Here is a 23,894-nt window from a genome sequence, read left to right as displayed (position 1 = left end):
GGAAGTTCTTACTTATTTATTTAAAAAGATTTTTAAGATTATTTATTTATTTTGAGAGAGAGAGCATGAGCAGGGTAGGGGCAAAAAGAGGTGGGAGAGACAGAGAATCCCAAGCAGGTTCTGCACTGTCAGCACAGGTCCCTGTGGGGGGTTTGATCTCACAAATGGTGAGATCATGACCTGAGCCAAAATCACGAGTTGGACAGTTAACCAACTGAGCCACCGAGGCACCCTGTGAAGTTCTTTAATGAAGAAAATAGAATAATTTATAAACAGACATTGTCTTTTAGCAAGTATTCTGTAAGTTTTTTTTAAATGTTTATTTTATTTTTGAGACAGAGAGAAACAGAGCATGAGTGGGGGAGGGGCAGAAAGAGAGGGAGACAGAATCCGAAGCAGGCTCCAGGCTCTGAGCTGTCAGCACAGAGCCCGATGTGGGGCTCGGACCCACCAATTGTGAGATCATGACCTGAGCCAAAGTCAGACGCTTAACCAACTGAGCCACCCAGGCGCCCCATTCTGTAAGTTGATGGAGACAAAAGAGTATAGATTTGAGTCAGACCTGGACCTGATTGGGGTCCCCTAATTAGCTGCATAATTTAGGGCATAGTAAATAAATCACCTCGTTCAGACTGTCTCATATTTATTTTATGTCTATATCTACAAAATATATTTATTTATATTTATAAAGTTATAAATTTAAATACATGTAAAATATAAATTTAAATATATGTAAATATATTTATAACTTTATAAATTATATATCTATTAGCCAAACATATGGCTAATATAAACACACTGTATATTTATCAAACGTATATATGGCATATACAGGCACTACATACATATCAAACACACCACTGTGACATCGTGACATTTGCTACTTTGCTAAATGCCTTTTAAGAGGAAGAAAATCTTAAAAAACATCTTTTTAAAAATTTTATCTTAGAGTGGGGGAGAGGGGAAGAGGGAGGGAGAGAGAGAGAGAGAGAAAGAACCTTAAGCAGGCTCCACACTCAGCACAGAGCCCAATACAGAGCTCCACCCACGCTCAACTGACTGAGCCACCCAGGCGCCCCTAGAGAAGAAAATCTTAATTAATAAATTAATTATTTCATCTCCAATTTTAACTTTAATTAATTTTTTAAAATTTACATTCAAGTTAATTAGCATATAGTGCAACAATGATTTCAGGAGTAGATTCCTTACTGCCCCTTACCCATTGAGCCCATCCCCCCTCCCACAACCCCTCCAGTAACCCTCAGTTTGTTCTCAGTACTTAAGAGTCTCTTATGTTTTGTCCCCCTCCCTGTTTTTCTGTCATTTTTGCTTCCCTTCCCTTATGGTCATCTGTTTTGTATCTTAAAGTCTTCATATGCGTGAAGTCATAGGATATTTGTCTTTCTCTGACTAATTTCGCTTAGCATAATACCCTCCAGTTCCATCCATGTAGTTGCAAATGGCAAGATTTCATTCTTTTTGATTGCTGAGTAATACTCCATTGTATATATATACCACACCTTCTTCTTCTTTTTTTTTTTAAATATGAAATTTATTGTCAAATTGGTTTCCATACAACACCCAGTGCTCATCCCAACAGGTGCCCTCCTCAGTACCCATCACCCACCCTCACCTCCCTCCCACCCCCCCATCAACCCTCAGTTTATTCTCAGTTTTTAAGAGTCTCTTATGTTTTGGCTCCCTCCCTCTCTAACCTCTTTTTTTTTTTTTCCTTCCCCTCCCCCATGGTCTTCTGTTAAGTTTCTCAGGATCCACATAAGAGAGAAAACATATGGTATCTGTCTTTCTCTGCCTGACTTATTTCACTTAGCATAACACTCTCCAGTTCCATCCACGTCGCTACAAAAGGCCATATTTCATTCTTTCTCATTGCTACATAGTATTCTATTGTGTATATAAACCACAATTTCTTTATACATTCATCAGGCTCTTTCCATAATTTGGCTATTGTTGAAAGTGCTGCTATAAACATTGGGGTACAAGTGCCCCTATGCATCAGCACTCCTGTATCCCTTGGTTAAATTCCTAGCAGTGCTATTTCTGGGTCATAGGGTAGATGTATTTTTAATTTTTTGAGGAACCTCCACACTGTTTTCCAGAGTGGCTACACCAGTTTGCATTTCCACCTACAGTGCAAGAGGGTTCCCGTTTCTCCACATCCTCTCCAGCATCTATAGTCTCCTGATTTGTTCATTTTGGCCACTCTGACTGGCATGAGGTGTATACCACATCTTCTTTATCCATTCATCCATCGATGGACATTTGGGCCCTTTCCATACTTTGGCTATTGTTGATAGTGCTGCTGTAAACATTGGGGTACATGTGTCCCTTCAAAATAGCACACCTGTATCCCTTGGATATATATTTATTTATATATAAATACCTAGTAGTACAATTGTTGTGTTGTAGGGTAGTTCTATTTTTACCTTTTTGAGGAACCTCCATACTGTTTTCCAGAGTGGCTGCACCAGTTTGCATTCCCACCAGCAGTGCAAAAGAGATCCTCTTTCTCCACATCCTTGTCAACATCTGTTGTTGCCTGAGTTGTTAACATTAACATTCTGATAGGTATGAGGTGGTATCTCATTGTGGTTTTGATTTGTATTTCCCTGATGATGAGCAATGTTAAGCATTTTTTCATGTGTTGGTTGGCCATCTGGATGTCTTCTTTGAGAAGTGCCTATTCATGTCTTTTGCCCATTTCTTCACTGGACTATTTGTTTTTTGGGTGTTGAGTTTGGTAAGTTCTTCATGGATTGTGGATACTAACCCTTTATCTGATATGTCGTTTGCACATATCTTCTCCCATTCCATCAGTTGCCTTTTAGTTTTGCTGATCATTTCCTTTGCTGTGCAGAAGCTTTTTATTTTGATTAGGTGCCAATAGTTCATTTTTGCTTTTGTTTCCCTTGCCTCCGGAGACGTGTTGAGTAAGAAGTTGCTGCAACCAAGATCAAAGAGGTTTTTGCCTGCTTTCTCTTTGAGGATTTTGTTGGCTTCCTGTCTTACATTTAGGTCTTTCATCCATTTTGAGTTTATTTTTGTGTATGGTGTAAGAAAGTGGTCCAGGTACATCCTTTGGCATGTTGCTGTCCAGTTTTTCCCAGTACCACTTGCTGAAGAGAGTCTTTATTCCATTGGATATTCTTTCCTGCTTTGTCAAAGATTAGTTGGCCCTAAGTTTGTGGGTCCATTTCTGGGTTCTCTATTCTGTTCCATTGATCTGAGTGTTTTTGTGCCAGAATCTTTTTTATTTATAAAAGGGGGAACTCATGAGCCTTCCTACACTTATTAAAAATAGTCAGTAGACCTCTGTGCATTTCTCTAAGCCCCCAAACCTGATCACACTCCCCAAATTACCCATTATAAATTTTCTGATTTTAGTGCAAACCTGATCACACTCCCCAAATTAGCCATTATAAACTCTTTCTGATTTTAGTGCCCTGGTGGTTGTCTCCATCCTAAAGGTGAGGGATTCATAACATGCTCTCCCATTTATCCTCTCCTATTTTTTTTTGAAATTTACTACTCCTCTCAATGACTTTACAATTTTAAATAATATTATAAACTTTTTAATTCATCAACTTTGAATAGTATCTTTTGACTCTTTTTTATAAGATGAAGAAATTAGCCCTTCAATCTAGTTCTATTCTCCTTATGATAGTAAAACCATTACTGTTATATTCTTGGTGTTTTAACATTTATATTTTGCTCTATATTATACCATTCAAATTTTGTCTATAAATTGTTTCTAAAATAGTGAAAACCAACGATAGCATTTGGAGTATTTTCATTATGTGAATGTGATTGTAATAGGTTGTCAGAATTGGATTCTTTTTTTTCAGATTCACCTGGGGCTGCATTACAGCCAACATCTCCCACATTCCAGCGTTAGACTATCTAAGCAGGACTTGTAAAGCTTCTGGGTGAAAACCAGTTTTGCAACCCTTAGCTGATCTTCATCCCCCAGCCTATAAAAAGATTAGGGATTAAAGAGACAAATGTTTTGGAGAATGTTACCGAATTGCTGTGGCATTTTGAGTCCACCTCCGCAGGGGGGAGGGAATGAGTGCTTAAAGATAAGCACTTGGAGAACTTGATATGGGTCCTTTGGTCGACTGGACCGGTGTCAGGCACTTGCCTGGGGAATTTTAAAGGGTTGGTTGGAGTGCCTTGTGGCCTCAGAGTTAAAGACTGCTGGGAAATTCTTGTACTTTCCTATACCCAGCCCAAGCGGGGAGAGGCCTGGCCTGCACTGCTGGGTGCTCGAGTGGAGGGAACAGCAGGCTCAACAATCCGTGTCTCAGAGGAACCAAGAACACCATTTGGGAGAACGTCCTCTGTAAACACTGGCCGAATGTAGACATGAAGAGTCAAGTGAACTTTTGCTGCCCTTATCCTCTTTACCAACGGGGCCCAGTCTCTGCCTTACTCCCTCCTCTTCAAAATGACAGAGCTGTGCCTGGCAGACCTCAGAAGTGGCCACAAGATTTCAGTCACTCCCTGCAATGATCAGCCTGATAAGAGCGAGAGAAGCTTAAATTTAAACATGAATTTCCAAGTTTTGACTGGGACATTTTATGGAAATGAGCAGGGGAGGGACAGAGGCGGGGTGGGGGGGGGGAGGGAGAGAGAGAGAATCTCAAGCAGGTTCCATGCTTAGCACGGAGCCCAATACGGGGCTTGATCGATGACCCTGGCATCATGACCTGAGCCAAAACCAAAGTCGGAGGCTTAACTGACTGCACCACCAGGGGCGCCCCAGGAAAAGAGACTGTTTGTAACTTAAAGTGAATGGAGAACTTTTTGCACCTGATATTGACCAGAGAAGTCATGGGCCTGACCCCAGATTTCATCTAAGGGGTCTGGACAAACTAGCCCTACAAAGTGGGCTTGAACAACATTGAGGAAGAGACCAAAGTGGTTTTCTATTGGCCCCCATGAACCTTGCTTGCTCGAGGGATTGGTGACATTATTTTTAGTAGCACCACCATGAATGATTGGGTGTAGGGAGACGAAATGTAACCCCATGTCCCTAAAAGGAGGACAGTTTTGGGAAGCCACGTCAAATCTATTATTCTTTCTTATTCTCTGTCATTTGCTTAGTATCATGCCACATTTCAGTTTGCTTCAGCTTTAGGCCATGACTTTGGTAGATAGGTTTATATTATTTCTGGAGTTTATTTTTTTAAAAATATTTTTTAATGTTTATTTTTGAGAGAAAGAGAGAGAGAGATAGAGCATGAGCCGAGGTGGGGCAGAGAAGAGGGAGACAGAGAGTCTGAAGCAGGCTCCAGTCTCTGAGCCGTCAACACAGAGTGCGATGCAGGGCTTGAACCCACGAACTGCGAGATCATGACCTGAGCCTAACTCGGATGCTCAACCGACTGAGCCACCCAGGCACCCCTATTTCTGGAGTTTCTAAATGCCTTTTTTCTTTTTATTCTGACAAAGAAAGCCCCTAATATTGGAGATGATATAGCTGCTCTTTCTCCTCTTCTTCCTCCTCCTCCTCCTCCTCCTCCTCCTTCTTTTTCTTCTTTATTGAAATATATTTGACATACTATAACATTTACCCATGTAAAATGTACAAATAGTTGTTAGCATGTTCACAGATAGGCACAAACATCTTCAGCAACAATTCTAGAACATTTTCATCATCCCAGAAAAAAATCTAGGACCCATTAGGAGTCCCTCCCATTCTTTCCAATACCCCCAGCCCTCAGAAACCACTAATGAACTGTCCCCATATATTTGCCTATTCTGGTTATTTCAAATAAAAGGAATCATATAAGGGGCGCCTGGGTGGCTTAGTCGGTTAAGCGTCCAATTCTTGATTTTGGCTCAGGTCACGATTTCACAGTTTCCTGAGTTCGAGGTCCACGTTGTCAGTTCAGAGCCTGCTTGGGATTCTTCCTTTTCTCTCTACCCCTCTCCCACTTGTGCTATCTCTGTCTCTGTCAAATAAATAAACTTTAAAAAATGGAATCATATAACATGTGATCCTTTGTAACTGGCTTCTTTCACTTAGCATATTTTTTAGCAGAGTATTTTTAAGGGTCATCCATGTTATAACACGTATTAGCATGTTTTCCCACTTTTATTGTTGGATACTATTCCAGTGATGGATGTTAGTTAATACATTTTATTTGTCTATTCATCACTTGGTGAACATGCCCACTTTCTGGCTATCATGAATAATGCTGCTGTGAACATTAGCTTGCAAGTTTTTTTGTGGCCATGTTTTCATTTCTCTTGCCTATTTGCCTAGGATCGAATGGCTGAGTCATATGGTAACTCTGTGTTTAATATTTTGAGGGACTGTTTTCCAAAGCAGCTGTGTCATTTTACATTCCCATCAGTGGAGTGTCTGGGTTCCAGTTTCTTCGCATGTTTGTCCGCACTTTTACTGCCTTTTTGATTAGAGCCATTTTTATGTGATTGGAGCCACATTTTATGTGATGTGGTTCTCAGAGTGTTTTTGATTTGATGTTGAGAATCTTCCCATGTGCTTATTGACCTTTTGAATGTCTTCTTTGGAGAAATGTCTATTTAAAAAATTTTAATTTTTAATGTTTATTTTTGAGACACACACACACACACACACACACACAGAGTGAGTGGGGGAGGGGCAGAGTAATGGTGACACAGAATCCAAAGCAGGCTCCAGGCTCTGAGCTGTCAGCACAGAACCTGAGGTGGGGCTTGAACTCACAAACCGTGAGATCATGACCTGAACCGAAGTCGGACACTGAACTGACAGAGCCACCCAGACACCCTGAGAAATGTCTTATTTAGATTCTTTGCCCATTTTTGGATTAGGTTATTTGTCTTTTTATTGCAAGTCCCTTATCAGATATATGATTAGCAGTTTACTTTTTTGATGGTGTCCTTTGAAGCACAAAAATGTTTTCATTGTGATGATGTCCAGTTTACTTTGTGTTTAGTTGCAAAACAGTCGTATTTACGAAGGCTGATCTAACCCAAGGTCATAAAGATTTACTTCTATATTTTCTTTAATTAATTAATTAATTAATTTTGTGAGACAGAGCACAAACAGGGGAGTGGCAGAGAGAAGGAGAGACAGAATCCCAAGCAGGTGCCACACTGTCAGCTCAGAGCCGACGTGGGGCTCGAACTCATGAACTGTGAAATCATGACCTGAGCTGAGATCAAGAGTCAGATGCTTAACCGACTGAACCACCCTTGGGCCCCACTTGTATATTTTCTTGTAAGAGTTTTATTGTTCTAGCTCATGCTTGGGTCTGTGGTCCATTTTGAAGTAATTTTTGCATATGGTGTGAGGCAGTGGTCCAACCAAGTTCATTCTTGTGCATGTGGGTGTCTAGTTGTCCTAACATCATTTATTGAAAAGACTGTTCTTTCCTCACTGAATTGTTTTGGAGCACTTGTTGAAAATCAGCTGAGTCTGACCGTGAGATTTCTTCATCTGGCTTTTTAATCACACTCCCCATTAGTTATGCCCCATTAGTTACTTTTTCCTTTGGACATTTCTAAGACTCCTGACTTCTTGTTCCAGTTTGGACCTAATTGTTTTCTAGGCTTGCTACTCAGATGTCATCTGAATATTTCTTTTCTTTGTATTCTTGGATGACAGCCACTGTTTCTGAGACCTCGTGCCTCATGCATTTTTCCCCCCTTGAATCCCTTTTTCATTTTACCAGAGAACATGATCAACTAAAACTTTTCAGAAATGATGTGAGGGAAGAGGGGAGCTCTCTTAGGGTTTAAATGTCTTGATGTGTCTTTGTTTTGCCCTCCCACTTGAATGATGGTTTGGCTGGATAGAGAATTCTAGGGTCAAAAAGTTTTCTATCCAGAATTTGAAGGTATTGCTTAATGAGACCTTTGTCACTGATGAGAAGCTTGATGCTGACTGATTCTTGTTCCTTAGTAAGCAGCCTCTTTTTTTTTCCTCCTGTCTGGAAGCTTTTAGAATCTTTTTTTTTTTTTTTTACCTTGGTATTGATAAAACTTAATTTTCAAGAAGATAAAATCACAACTCCTGGGAAATCGTACAGTGTACATGTGTCATTAATGAGGGAAAACTGTTTCAAGGAACATTTGAGAAGTGTTTATAGATGATGCTAGGAGCTGACTGCCAGGATGGACAGGAAACTGGTGGATGTCCAGCAGGGCCCTATATGGCAACTTTAGAGGTTTTCTGTTCCATTGGACAGAATTCACCTCTACTGAAAAAAAATCTGCAACGCCAACTGTGCCTTTACAGAATTGTAAAGTAGTCAAACAGGCAGATAACTAAATGGAATACTCAGTAATCTCCTTTGCTTTTTTCCAAGTTTCAGATAATTAAAAAATTTTTTTAAATTTTTTTTTTAATTTTTGAGAGAGAGAGAGAGAGAGAGAGAGAGAGCGAGCACAGGAGGGGCAGAGAGAGAAGGAGACACAGAATCCGAAGCAGGCTCCAGCCTCGCACAGAGCTTGACGTGGGGCTCAAACCCAGAAACCGCAAGATCGTGATCTGAGCTGAAGTCAGATGCTCAACCAACTGAGCCACCCAGGTGCCTCTCAGATAATTTTTTTGACGGTCTTCTGAAATTACATGAGGATGTGTCTAGCTGTGGGTCTCCTCTCCCTTCATCCTTTTTTGAGTACATTTATTCCCTGAGGCTTTGAGGTCTTTTACTGAGAAGACATGTACCTTTCTCCAACACTGAGAAATTTTCTTTATTGTTTCTTTGATTATTTTCTTCCCTCCATTTGCTCTTTCTTCCTAGAATATCTAATAGGCAGATGTTGGACCTCTGGAATTTTTGCTTTTTTGTTTCTTAATTTTTTAAAGCCTTAGATTTCTGGTACTTCACTCCTATGTATGTTATGAGGCATCTCCTAAAAATAAGGCATTCTTCTACCATCCAGTAATAACATTATCACAACTAAGAAAGTTATTGGGAATTTCTTAATGTGATGTGATATTCAGCCCATTTTAACATTTCCCCCATTACTCCAAAATTTTGTGTAACTTTTTCTGAATCAAAGCTTAACCGAAGTGTGGTGGTGTGTGTATATTTCCATATGTGTAAGTAAGCAGTTTGGTGTGCTATCAAAAAGTAAGCCTGTGTAGACTAGCTCTTCTTTTTAGTTGTTGTAAAATCCAGTACCCAATCAAGGTTCAGTCTTTTCATTTGATTATTCTGTCTCTTTAGTCTTTCATGTTCTAGAACACCCTTCGTGCTCCTTTCCCCCGCTTTGTTCCCAGGAATTGACTTTGTGAAGACATGAGTCCATTGGTTTATTTCTTCCTTTCCTCCTCCTCCTTTATCTTTGCCCCTTCCCCATTTCCTTCATTCTTCTTTTGATATGGGAAATTTCAAATATGTTCCTAATCTGAGAGAAAAACAACAGCTCCCCTAGCACCTACAGCCCAGCTATCATAATCATTGGCCCATGTTCAGACTTGCCTCATCTATACCCCTTACCACTTCTCTTCTCTTTCTCTTGCCATCGGATTGTGTTGAAATCAATAACAGCCTTCAGAACATTTCGTCCTCAAATATTTCAGTATGTATTTATAAATGATACAGCCGGTAGCTCAGCAAGGACTGTTGGCTAGAGCGTAGACGTGTGGCCTTCCCACATACCAGCTACCCAGCATGGTGTCTGGGTTCTGAGAGGGACTATCTCAGGTGGGTGTTCCAAGGGCCCAGGGGTTGGGGTGGGGTGCCCAGGCTTCCTAGGATCCAACCTTGAATGTCTGCTACATTCTGTTGGCACACAAGATCCTAAGGCCAGCTTAGAATCAAGAGAAGGGAAATTGGGAGTTGCACTCTACCTCTTTTCCTTTTTTCTTTTGCAATTCTTAAAAATTGGGATAAAATGTACCCCAATTAAAATTTACCATTGTAGAGTATACAATGGCATTAAGTATATTCACAATGCTGTGCGACCATCATTACTGAACTTGTTCATCATCTCAAACAGAAACTCTGTACCCATTCAACCATAGCTCCTCAATGCCCCCCTGGTAATTACCATTCTTCTTTCTGTCTCTGTGAATCGGACTACTCTAGGTGCCTCACTACAATACGTGTCCTTTTGTATCTGGCTTACTTCGCTTAGCATAGTGCTTTCCAGGTTCATTCATGTTGTAGCGTGTGTCAGTACTTGCTTCCTCTTTAAGACTGGATAATATTCCTCAGAGTGTATTAAACTCCACCTCTTGTGAGGAACAGCCTGTGGGTAAAGAGGAAGGACTTGATGGCGGCCGTCTGTGGAGACTGTTGATTCTGCAGAGCTTCTCGAGAGCTGAGATCTTCCCTGCTGCGGAGTCAAAAGGTCTGACTCTCCAACTTGCTGAACCTTGAGAAGCTGACAGCAGTGGAGAAGCAACTGGAAGCAGGGAAAGACCAAAATCAGAGAAGCACGGAGGAAAGCAGGAAAGAATAATGGAGTAAGGAATGTGGTGTCTCAAGAATCACAGATCTGCAAGTTCGTTTAAACCTCTCTGTGGCTTCTTGTATCTTCAGATCCAAATTTACTTCTGCCACCTAATTCCCAAGGGCCACAGCAAACCACATTCCTGCTCCTTTCACCTTGTTCAAATAGCCAGCGTCATGTGTCATGTCATTTCTCCTGAGACTCTGATTAGGATATTTTCCTCCTGGTCCTTACCACATTCCCAGTGGGTACATGCTAATTTAGGTTGGTATCTCTAAGTTGTATTGGGGAATAATGGAGCTAAACACACTAAAGGCACCCCCTTCTCTGCTATGCCTGATTGCTAGGGTCATGAGGAAAGAGACTTTTCTGGGCAATGAGGGGTGATGTGTTGAAAAGGAGGCCTAGGAGACTGGGGGGCCAGTGTCTGCCAGGAACAGGGGAAAGGACCCCATGGTAAGGCAGAATTTCTTTTTCACAAGCAAGGAACCTCAAAAGTGCCCCTGAGATTTGTACATTTTCACTAGGAATTAACAGCTCTCAGTTACAAGTGCTTTTAGCTCACCTCGAAGCTATATCCCAAACTGATGACAGTTTGTCTGACTGTGGTGCAGACAGGAGGAAGCCTTTCACTGCTATTGGAAAAGGAATTGGAAATAAATGTTCCTGTATTTTAAACACTTTTTGAAAAGAAAATCTGGGGACAGCCATAACATGAATAAATCTGATACTTAAACATCCTTGAGAGAAAAGGGAGATGGCTGGTTCCATTCACAGCAACAGGCCTGTGTTTGGTTTGTTGGCAAAGAGAACCAGTCTGGACGTTGGTAATATATCTGCCAAGCTTCTGGAAGAAGTTTAAAGAGTGTCAAGGAAGTGAAGGCCTGGAGTAGGTTCTTTGGGGACCTAAAGATTAAAGGCACACACAGGCAAACCAAGTCACTGCATGTGTGAGCTCCTGAAATAGGTTTAAAGCAAGAGTCTGGGCTTTGTGAGTGGCTGTGATTTGTTATGTTTTGTTGGTTGTCATGGTGCTGGGTGGTCAGTCTTAACATTCATTTTGCTTAAATGGTTCAGAAAAGTTTTAGTTTGGTGTCTTCAGTTTTTTTTTTTTTTTTTTTCTCCCAGTGCCTGTGTGTTGTGTTCAGATAACTTTGCTCATGATTCTACATCTTTGTATTGAAATCCTTCTCCAGGGGCACCTGGGTGGCTCAGTCAGGTAAACATCTGACATTGGCTCAGATCATGATCTCTCAGTTCATGGGTTTGAGCCTTGTGTCGGACTCTGTGCTGACAGCTCAGAGCCTAGAGCTTGCTTCAGATTCTTTGTCTTCAGCCTCTCTCTCTGTCCCTCCCCTGCTTGTGCTCTGTCTCTGTCTCTCTCCAAAATTAAAAAAAAAATGCTCTCCAAACTGAATTAAAATGTTAAATATTAAGAGTTAACTGAATAGTTAACCAACTCCTATGACATTTGTCTTATTAACCAGTGACTAATCAGTGACTTGGAGCTTGGACTCCCTGTCTCTGAGAACATAAATGTCAAAACGTTGGTTCGATTCCCAGCTAAATCACACAATGTTCTTGTTTCAGTTGGAAAATATAACTTAATTCTAAGGACTGGGTTCTTTGTTCTTCTACACACTCACTCATCACCCATATTCCTTCTTTCTTTGAAATAATGGGACAGGAGTCCCAGCTTCTTTCCCCAGAAAGTGATAGTTCCCATCAGGAGCAATGGAGGTAGCCATTTTCACACAAGCAGTGGTAGTAAATCCAGTGTTTGTCTTTCAGAGCCTGTTCTGTATATGTTGCAGAATATTCATAAGAATGCATGATGCCTCCATGTAATATTTATCATAATGAATTGACTTTCTTTCCTTTGTTTATTAATTGATTGATGGATTCCTGCGTCCACTCCTTTAGGATAATTTCAGACCACCTATGTTTTTGTGTCTTTGGTTCAGATTTGGTGCCCCACTGGAGAAAAGTGTGTTTTGGTCTTCATTTATCTTGAGCAGTATCAAAAGGCTATATGGGGGGAGCAGGGTGGAAGAAAGTGATTAAACAACTACCAGTGATAGTTTCTTGGGAAATGGAAAGATGAATAAAAGTGTGAATGGAAAGAATTCTGAGGCGATACTAGTATTTTTTAAATTGAAGTTTTTCAAGAACTTTCTCTTCATGAGGAAAGAATTTGGTGAGCTTTTGACATTTAAATAGAAGCATACGTACACCAGTTCACTAATCCCATTCATGAAGCTCCACCATCATGACCTCATCACCTCCCAGAGGCACCACCTCCCGACACCCAACACCTCAGAGTTAGGATTTTAACATATGTGTTTTTGGGGGACACAGACATTTAGACACAGCACTTGAGTTTTATTCCATTTGTGAGCTTCCTCTAATTCATCCCTCCATTCTCCTATTCTTGGACATTTGGGTTGTTTCCAGGTTTGGGCTGTTATGAACCAGTGCTGTGGCATTCCTGTACATGTCTTTTGGTGGACATATGCATTAATTTGTCTTGAGCACACACACCTCAAAGTGAATTGCTGAGTCATAGGGCAGTAGATGTTGAATTTTGTTAGAGGTAGTAAATGCCAGTCGTTTCTCATAGTGGTTGTTCCAATGTCTAACTGCTTCGTAGACTCTCGGTCAGTCCTGTTTTCAGCCTCACTTCCTTTCATTGCTGCTGCCTATTTCTGAGTACTTGGAGAGTCTAAGGAGTGAATCTTGTGGTTTTGGCTCTCGCTGCTGTCGTAGGATTTCGTTTTCTCGGGACCACTGAGTCCAGTTTGCATTGGCCCATTGGCTAGCCAGCTTTTAACATTTTCATGCTATTTTCCTGTTCTTTCTGTCCTTATGGATTTCTCCATTTAAGGTTTTTCTTTTATTGCTGTTTTAGTGGGTTTATCAGGAATTAGTAGAACTAAATGCTTATGTTCAGTCCGCCATATTAAACCTATTCATTTTTAAACTATGCTACCTTCACATGATCACTGGAACTATTTATTTAAACACACGTAGATGGGTTTCAGTTGCATCTTGAGTTTGGAGCAGTAGGAAAGAAGCAGCAAAATTCAAGTCCTTGGACGGTAGGGAAAGGTCAGCCTATTTAGGGAATGAAATCTTCTACCAAAAAAGAGTACTCAATAATACCAAGCTGTGATAGGCATAATTATTTAATGATACTCTGTTATGGGGATTATGAGAACTTTTTAGTAGGTAGGAACAGGCAAGTTGAAGGTGATGTTTCTTCTTGGTAGCCTTAGCATTCTTTTATTGGGTCACTTTTTTAAAATGTTTATTTTTTAGAGAGAGAGGGGATGGAAGATACAAAGTGGGCTCTGTGCTGACAGCAGAGAGCCTAATGCGGGACTTGAACCCACAAACGGGGAGATCAAGACCTGAGCAGAAGTCAGATGCTCAACTGACTGAGCCACCTAGACGCGCCTGTTGGGTCATTTAAATGAGACCTGGAATGAGCCGGGGGCACAATTGCAAGAGATCAGAGTGGAGGTGAATTCCAAATACTGAAATGAAAAACACAATGCCTTTGCATCAAGCTACTGGTATATAAGTACCATAAAATACTCCTGGTTCAAGTTAGTTCAATAAAACCAAAAGTATGAAAAGTGTCACTCACATGGTCAGTCCCTATAGAGGACCAGCTTTTTTGGGTCTCGGACTTTGCATCTTACCCTTAAAAGCCACAGGGTGCCCGTCACAGAGGGCAAGTCCACCACTTTTTGGGTCCCACTGTCTTTCATGTCTAAAATACAAATTCTAAAAAGACATCTCTGCATTGACTCTGGGCTTTCCTGTTTTCTTGATGGTACATCCCAATGACGCATTGGTGTCAGTAGAAATTCAGGAACTGTAACCCATGGTGTGCACTTCACTGGGGAGGTGGCAATGAATTTGAGTCGAGAACAATAGGAGCTAAGCTTAAAGATCAGGAAAAAAATGAGGTCAAATGTAAGGAGAGATTTTATAGACACGTTGTGTCAGCCAAGGTCCTGGCAGGGCACAGATAACGCAATAAAATTATAACTTGAGAAGAGATTAATGAAGGGCTGTTCACAAAGGAAAACACAAGGTGGACGGAACAGTGAAGCCAGGGCTGTCCCTACGCCTGACCAGAAAAGAGGTGGCTGGACTCTGGAATCTGGGATCATGTACAGAGAACCCCTTAAAAGAACCCATGGCTTTCCATTAAGGGTCACAGCCAGACTGAGGTGACAGAGAAGGAACCTGTAGAATACCCCAACCTCACTCTCTTCCCTCCCTCACATCTTCTGCGAGGGTGCCCCATTGGCTGAACTTAACTAGAGGCAAGAGGGCAAAGGAGCCCCATTGATACCCCATTGATACCCATTGATACTTTGTAGCTCAGCCTCCTCGGGAAGATCACAGGGTAGTGAAAAGTGGAGAAAGGATCTGGAAGGGCAAACAGGAGATATCTGGCACACATGTGTCAACGGTCAGCATGGGTGAGTTCTCTTAGGAACTATCTGCAGGCTGCAGGAAGAATTCTTTTTAGAGAAGTTTTGGAAACAGTGTACCTGCAGATTACTCTTTCTCTCTCTCTCTTAATGTTTATTCATTTATTTTGAGAGAGTGTGCAAGTAAGTGAGAGGCAGAAAGAGACTCCCAAGCAGGCTGTGGGCTGTTGGTGCAGAGCCTGGGATCATGACCTGAGTGGAAAACGAGAGTTGGATGTTTAACCGACTGAGCCACCCAGGCGCCCCTACCTGCAGATCATTCTTACAATTAGAGTACTTCTTCCAGCTGCCATTAATTCAGGTATGTCATAAGTGTTAAGAACAAAGCGCAGGTACCAGACCTAGTGAAATTCATTTTGTAATAACAGGCTTCTCCCCTGAAGAGGAAATGCCCATTATTATTAACAATAAAACTGATTGCACAACATTTTGCAGCATACAGGGACTTTTATGTACATCATTTTGTGTGAGTCTGTATTTAATTTTGTGAGGTGGCTAGGAATATGGACCTGGGGGTGTGTGGGTGGCTCAGTCAGGTGAGCCTCTGACTCTTGGTTTTAGCTTGGGTCATGATCTCATGGTTCATGAGTTCAAGCTCTGTGTCGGGCTCTGTGCTGCCAGTGTGGAGCCTGCTTGGGATTCTCTCTCTCCTTCTCTCTCTGCCCTCCCCTGCTTTGCGTGCGCGCTCTCTCTCTCAAAATAAATAAACTTAAAAAAAAAAAAAAGAATATAGACCTGCTTCACAGATGAGAAAAATGAGTCTCACAGAGGTTGCCTAAAATAAGTGAAAGCCTGATTTTGAACCAGGTGTCCTGATTTCCAAATTCAGGTGCTTTCCACAAAGAGAAACTCAAATCACCTGCAACATTTTTTTTTTTAAGCAAGAATGATGACAATATAAGGAATGTAAGAAATTCTTCCCCTTTCCAGATATAGCTGAGTGGATTTTGTGACTATGATATTCCTCCTTTGCAGCTAATGTTTTCCTGCCTTCTATTTGGGAGACACCCTTTGGTGATGATAAAAGGGACCCTCCTAAGTGGGGTCCCTTATAACTCTAGTATTGTGTACCCTTGAACCTGAGCCAACCTCTGAAAGAGATATGCTTGCTATCCTAATAGCCCCCATGTCTGATTATGCTGCAGTGCTCTACACTAGAGTAATTCAGATGACTGAATAGTCAACAAGTTTGGCCAGAGTTTTAATGATCATAATGAAAAAGCCATATGGAGGAATACATTTGGGGAAGAGTGCGTGGTGATTTTGTCGACAGCCTATGTGCCTTGGCCCACGTCCTCATTCTGGGGTTTGCAGGGGTGACATTCTGGTAATTTGACTTTGACTTCTCATTGGCAGCCCATCCAGTGTAGGAGAGAAGCTAAGTCTACCAGGCAGTGAATCCCTGGAGCATTTTCTCCTCTTGTTTGTTTTTCTGACATTTGAGAAGTAGCCTCATTCATGGTATGATCTCACACTCCTCGCTTGGCAAGTGGATTCAGAATCGTCTTTCTGACTGTCTTTTTAATATAGTAAATATAATTTATATAAATCCCTGATCATAAGTGTTCGGTTAGCTAAGTTTTGGGAGTTCGATACACCTATGTAGCCAGTATCCAAACTAAGATATGAGACATTTTTATCATTCCCGAAAATCCTCTTCTCTCTTCCGAGTCTGTCCCTTCATTTCACACCTCCCCTGAAAACAGGCACCACTCTTCTGACTTCTAATAGCCCTAAATCTTCTAAGATTATTTTCTAAATGATCATCAGCATGATTATTTTGTCTATTCTTGAACTTTCATGTCAGTGGAATCATACAGTATCTGGCTTATTTCACTTAACCTAATGCCTTTGAATTTGTTTGTGTTGTTGTGTATCAGTAATGTATTCCTTTTTATTGCTGGAAGTATACCACGCTTTGAAAATACCACAATTTGTTTGCTTATTCTCCTGCTGTTGGATATTCGAGTTATTTTCATTTTTGGCCTGATATACATAAAGCTTCTGTAAACATTCTTCTATAAGTCTTTCTGTGGGCATCTGCACTTGTTTCTGTGGTCTATTCCTAAGGGTGGAATTGCAGGTCATAGGTAGGTGTATATTCAGATTTTCTTGCATTTTTTTTTAATATCTATTTATTCTTGAGAGCGCACGCGCGCGAGAGAGGCGAGAGAGCAGGCAGAGAGAGAGAGAGGGAGACACAGAATCTGAAGCAGGCTCCAGGCTCCGAGCTGTCGGTACAGAGTGCAATGCGGGGCTCGAATCCGCGAGACGTGGGATCGTGACCTGAGCTGAAGTCAGACACTTAACTGACTGAGCCATCCTGGCACCCCTGCAACTTTTAAATACATGTTTTGTTGTAGAATAATTTTAGATTTACAGAAGTATTTCGAAGATAATACAGAGAGGTCCTATATATGCCATACACAGTTCCCCATTGTTGACATGTTACATTAGTATGGTACATTTGTCACAATTAACGAATATATATTGATACATTATTATCAACTAAAATTCATACTCTTCAGATTTCCTTAGTTTCTATCTACTTTTTTTTTCTGTCCATGATCCCATCCTAGAACTACATTACATTTGCTTGTCATGTCTCCTTAGGCTCCGCTTGTCTGTGGCATTTTCTCAGACTTCCCCTGTTTTTGATGACCTTGACTGTTTTGAGGAGGACTTGTCAGGTATCTGGTAGTGTGGACCTCAGTTGGGATTGGCTGATGTTTTTCTTCTGCATAGACTGGAATTACCATCGGTTTGGCAGAGGAAGAACACAGAGGTAAAATGCCGTTTTCATCACATCATATCAAGGGTACATGCCATGAACATGACTTTTCAGTGATGGTAACCTTGGTTACCTGCTTGAAGTCATGTTTGTGAGGTTTCTCCCCTGGAAGACTGCCCTCGCTCCCCTTTCTTTACTGTGTTCACCGTGTACAAGCCACGCTTAAGGAGTAAGGAGTCGAGGATGGAGTATCTCCATAAATTACAGTTGACCTTTGAACAATGGGGGTTTGAACTGCATGGGTCCCCTTAGATACAAGGTTTTGTTTCCTTGATAAATACAGTCCAGTACTGTAAATGTATTTTCTCTTCCTCATGATTTTCTTAGTAACATTTTCTTTCCTTAGATTCCTTTATCGTAAGAGTACAGTATATAATACTATAAGATACAACATATGCATTCATTGACTGTTTATGTTATTGGCAAGGCTTCCGTTCAATAGTAGGCTATTAATAGTTAAGTTTACGGGCAGTCAGAAGTCCTACTTGGATTTGGCATTGCATGCAGGGGCTGGGGGTTGGCACCCCTAAACCCTTCATTGTTCAGGGGTCAACTGTATGGAATCGTATTGAATTCTTTGGCATGGGAGATTTATGTTTAGTTTTTAAGAAGTGGCAGTACCTTTTTATCCTTGGACAAGTAATGCCCGAGAGTCTGTGTGTTTCTCATCCTCACCAACACTTGCTGTTGTCATTCTGACTTTGACCGTTCTAGTTGATGTGAAGGGGTATCTCACTGTGGTTTCAACCTGCATTCGTGATGACTAATGATGTTGAGTAACTTTTCACGTACTTATTGCCCATTCCCGTATCTTCCTTTGTGAAATAACTCTCTGAGTCTTTTGCCCAATTTTTTGTTTGTGTTGTCTGTCTTTTTATTATTGAGTCGAGGAGTTATTTGTATATTCTGGGTAAAGTTTCTTTGTTTCACAAATGCATGACATATTTTCTCCCAGTCTGTGGTTTACCTTTTGGTTTTCTTAATGGTGTCATTTGATGAGCTGGATTTAAGATTTTAATGAAGAGATTTGGGAACCAGCGTTGGAAGTAGTGAGCCTTCACTCATTCTGTATCTGGTGCTGCGAATTTTTAGTTACAAAGATGTATGATATGCTGATAGGCATAAGGATTGTAACCATGCTTTCTTTTCAAGGCATCTGATAGGGCATGAAGAGAAAATTTGCAGAGGAAAGTTAGACTTCCCCATAGTAACAGCAGTTGTATTGCGGAGCGTGAAGATTCCAGATGTATTAGGTCTCTTGAGTAGCAAATGCCAGCGCATAGAAGAAGCCCATGTAAGAAGGTGGCGTTCTGTCCTTGGCCAACTTTGCATTCTTATTTTCTAAAGCATTGGCATCATAGTGGATGACACAGTGCACGAGAGGGCTGTGCTATGTGCAGCTCAAGTTAAGCCCTTGCAGACACTTGAGGAATCATGAGAAACAGTAACACAGCAGCTGCTGCCAGCTTTTCCCCAAGATTTGATGACCGACTGCACAGATTCACAAAACAAGGAGAGAAGCAAGCTCCAGACTCCTCCTCGAGAGGCAGAAAGAATTCCTCTTAGGAGAAGGGGCATCATGTGATATTAAATATTGACTCATTACATGGTTCTGGGGAGATGCTTTCAAGCTTCTTGGAATACCAGCAACAGAGAACGAGCTTTCTGAATTAGCGTTCATGTGCGAACTCACTGACCAGCCAATGCTGACATTAGCTACCTGAAATGATGCTTGGTTCTAACGCTGATCATTATTAGCTCCGATCTTTTATTATTTGTGATAAGGTTTGATTTTGATAATAATCATAGTTCTCAAGTTGAAAGCCTTAATAGTCTCTAATTTACGCTAAGTAAATTCTGGCTTCTTGGTTGGTTTCTGTCAATTCTGAATTATTTAGCATACCGTTTGTAATATTTAACTTTGGAGAAAAGTATGTAGAAGATCATTATAGACTTATTCTTTGATACCTACTCTGTTTGGAACTGAAACAAGACTTATCTTTATTTTTGTTTGTATATTGTGACTTTTGGCTAATAAGGGCTCGAGTACCTTCAGTTTTCTTGGGTTCCACCTATATTCTACAATTCTCCATTTGTATACTTACCATTGATCCTGCAAAACTCAGAAAAAATAACAACGGCTCACAGAGGAAGTGGCCATGGCTTAATGCAATGAACAGATAAAAGCTGAAGGGGTCAGAACACCCTTAAATGCAAAGAAAGAAAAAATTAGGGACTTGACATTATTTAGAAGACTTAAAAATCATGGCATTGCTCAACACAATTTAAAAATTCTAAAATATGAATAAAAAGTTTAAACATTAAAAACATTGTTCTGACTTTTTTAATTAAAAAATTTGTTTATTTTTATTTATTTATTTATTTGAGAGAGGGAGAGTGTGCACAAGAGGGAGAGAGAGGCAGAGGGAGAGTGAGAGAGGCTCCACACTCCGCACAAAGCCTGACGCGGAGCTCGATTCCTTGAGCCTGGCATCATGACCTGAGCTGAAATCAAGCTTAGACGCCTTGTTTTTTTTTGTTTTTTTTGTTTTTTTTTTTTAATGTATTCTTTAGGAAGAGAATATGATTTTTTTTTCTCAGACAAAACTATCTCTGAATTTAGCCATCATCTTATTCTAACTGCCTCTTTCCTTGCTACTTCAGGTGAACCTCTTTGTGCTGCTCTCTGTGGTGTGTGTCCTCTTAAATCTAGCTGGATTTATTCTCGGCTGCCAAGGAGCCCAGTTTGTGTCCAGCGTGCCCCGGTGTGATCTGGTAAGTAATCCTAGAGCATGGTTGTGCACCTGCATGGACCCTGGCCTGTCTGGCTTTCCAGGGGTGCCAGTGTGTGCCCAGCAGCATCCTAAAGTGAAATCTGAAGTCAGGCAGAGAAAGTGGGAAAACAAAACAAAGAACTGGCCTGCTAGTTATTTTACTCACATTGTCAACTGTTTTTTTCCAAAACGGGGACCATCTGGCAGAACCCCAGCACCACAGTAATATGCCACATCGTCAGTTAGTGGATGGGTGGATGGGTCAGGTCTCCACAAGCAATAACTGTCTGCTCTCGTCTGAAGAGGGAAAATGGAGATTATCAGAATACAGTTCAGCAGTCCTTTATCTGAAACCTTTGGAGGCCAGGTGTGTTTCAGCATTCAGAATTTTCCAATGATCAACGTGGTGCATACATGATTTCTTCTGTAATTCACTGTGGAACTCTGGGACAGCAGGCTTTAATCAAAACTTTTGGTTTTCAGGGCTTTTTGGACTTCGGAATTGTGGTTAAGAGGTTGTGGTCCTGCACAATCTCTGAATTTTTTCCTTTAATTTTTAATGGTGGTAAAATGCATGTAGCAAAAAATGTACCATCTTAACCATTTTTAAGAGTTAAGTTCAGTAGTTGAAGTACATTCATATTGTTGTGCAACCAATCTCCAGGACATTTTTCTTGTTGCAAAACTGAAATTCTGTGTGTATTAAACAATTCCCCTACCTTCCTGGCCCTACCCCCACTCCACCGCACCACCCCCCGACCCTGCTTCCGGCAGCCACTCTTCTGCTTTCTGACTCTATGAATTTAACTGACCTAGGTACCTGATATAAGTGGAACCACACAGCATGTGTCTTTTTGTGACTGGCTTACTTCACTTATTTCACTTAGCCTAATGTCTTCAACACGCCCACATGTAGCATGTGTCAGATGTCCTTTAAGGCTTGAGTAATATTCCATCGCGTGTGTATACCATATATAATTTTTTAACCACAAAAATGCTTAAGTGTCATAAAAATCGGCTTGCAAATATCTCTCTGAGAGCGTGCTTTCAATTCTTGTGGGTCTATACCCAATTGCCGGCCATCTTTGAACTTTTTTTTTTTAAGTTTTAAAATTTCTTAGAGAGAGAGAGAGAATGTGCATGCATGCAAGCAGGGAAGAGGGGCAGAGAGAGAGAGAAAGAGAATCTCAAGCGGGCTCCATGCCTGGCATGGAGCCTGATGCAGGGCTCGTTCCCACGACCCTGGGATCATGATCTGAGCCAAAAGCAAGAGTTGGCTGCTCAATGGACTGAGCCACCCAGGCACCCCCATCTTTGGACTTTTTTTTTTTAAGTTTTTATTTATTTTTGAGAGAGAGAGAGTGCAAGCACAAGCAGGGGAGGGGCAGAGAGAGGGAGACACAGAATCCGAAGCAGGCTCCAGGCTCTGAGCTGTCAGCACAGAGCCCGACACAGGGCTCGGATCCACGAACCACGAGATCATCACCTAAGCCAAAGTTGGATGCTTAACTGACGGAGCCACCCAAGTGCCCCCATCTTTGGACTTTTTAAAAGGACTTCTCAGTGACAAATACCTCTGTGTGGCACAAAGCAAAAGAAACAGACTCTTGAGAAGCCGTAGTCAGTGTCACCTATTTGTAACTTGGTTCCCAAGCAGTGTCGTCCCTTAGAAACCAGGAGGATGTAAGTGGAAGAGTGGCCGCGTGTCTCACAGTGGATGTGACGGTAGAAGTCCTGGCCTTACCCAGCAGAAGAGCTCCTCAGGGACTCACCCCAAACCTGTTGCCCTTTCTTAATACCCCTTTACGAGTTTTCTGATTTGTCATTGCATTGTGTAATAACCCTAAGTTACGGGACCCCAGGCTCACAGCCGTTTCTGGTTTTCAAGGTCCCCCGCGATTCACCATCGCCTGCCTGCTCCCTAAGGCAGCTCACGCTCCCGGTAACACTGCAAAGCCTGCCTGGCATTGCCCTGCTTTCTGACCTCTAACAACGCTGTCTCCCCACCCCTCAAATTCCTCATCCCTCACTTCCCTGTTCTTCAAATGGTATCGCTCGTTTAAAGCCCCATTCAAAGATTATTTTCTTCAAGAAACAGTCCCTGAAGCCCCAGGGAAGATCATCTTCCAGAATGTCCTATATGTACATCTCATAGATATTTATCCTTCTCATTTTTGGGGTCGGAGACATTTTATATACCTGTCTTCTCTGTTCCTCCAAGCTGGGATCAGCCCGAAGGCAACGTCTGGTTCTCTTTTTTTTTTTGGGCCCAATGGCCCCCTTCACTGCCTTCTATTCCTTCATGTACAGAGTTTCCAGAAAAAAAAAATGTTGAACAAAACTTGGTTTTCCAATTACTAATCACACAGCAAATTAGAAGAGGCTAAGAGACCAGACACAGGCTGGAAGTGAAAAGTCGTAGTATACTGAAAGACAGTTTGGCAAAATTGTAGCATCTCTTAGGTGCAAGAGACTGTGTTAGAGGCTGCTGAGAGTTGGAAGGAAAAGTCAGACCTCCTTTCTGACCTGGAAGTTTATCACATAGCAGGAGGAATGGGATAAGCCTGGCAAACGCTGGATTAGTGTTTGGGCAGGACATGAATGTGTGCCCAACTGCAAGCAGCTAGAGCGGGGCTGTCCGTCAGACTGACACATGGTGCTCAGGGCAAGCAGAGAAAGAAGGGCTTGTATCCAGGGGCAGATAGGGAAGGGCTACCTGGAGTCTAGGTGTCTGAGTTGGACCTTGCAGAATGGATAAATAAGGAGAGTGTGTAGAACCCAAGAGAAGACAGGACTCAGAGGACAGGGGGGAAATCAGCCCTGGTGGTGCTGGAAAATTGCAAGGGGTTAAGGGTATATTTAATGGACTTTTCTGAGAAATTCTGTGGTTCAGGGGCACCTGGGTGTCTTGGTTAAGCATCTGACTTCCGCTCAGGTCACGATCTCACAGTTTGTGAGTATGAGCCCCGCATCGGGCTCTGTGCTGACAGCTCAGAGCCTGGAGCCTGCTTCAGATTCTGTGTCTCCCTCTCTCTCTGCCCCTCCCCTGCTCACACTCTGTCTCTCTCTGTCTCTCAAAAATAAATAAATGTTAAAAAAAAAAAAAAAAAGAAATTCTGTGGTTCTCTACCCTGAGTGCCCATTAGAGTCACCTGAGGGAACTTTTTAAAGAAAAAAAAAAAGAGATTCTATACTCAGTGATTCTCAGTCGGCCTGGAGTGGGGGCCTTGGCATCAGTATCTTCTTATGTTTTTTTTTTTTGTATTATTCAAAAATAAATAACTGAGAGAGAGAGAATGAAAGGGGGAGGAGCAGAGAGAGAGGGGATAGAGGTTCTGAAGTGGATTCTGTGCTGACAGCAGAGACCCCGATGTGGGGCTT

General features: G+C 41.6%; 1 protein-coding gene across 3 annotated transcripts in view; it reads left to right on the top strand.

Moving 5' to 3' along the window:
• ENTREP1 (endosomal transmembrane epsin interactor 1) overlaps positions 1–23,894 on the top strand; it is a 116,299-nt gene that overhangs the window by 70,420 nt on the left and 21,985 nt on the right. For all 3 annotated transcript variants that reach the window (XM_053205293.1, XM_015083988.3, XM_053205292.1), the window contains exon 3: positions 20,404–20,514. In XM_053205293.1, coding sequence (XP_053061268.1) covers positions 20,404–20,514 — 111 coding nt within the window. The remainder of the gene's footprint in view (positions 1–20,403; positions 20,515–23,894) is intronic.

Source organism: Acinonyx jubatus, chromosome D4 (genome assembly GCF_027475565.1).
Source record: "Acinonyx jubatus isolate Ajub_Pintada_27869175 chromosome D4, VMU_Ajub_asm_v1.0, whole genome shotgun sequence".
Classification (NCBI taxonomy): Eukaryota; Metazoa; Chordata; class Mammalia; order Carnivora; family Felidae; genus Acinonyx; species Acinonyx jubatus.
The sequence above is the reverse complement of the archived record's forward strand: the minus strand, read 5'-3'. Positions and strand labels throughout refer to the sequence as shown.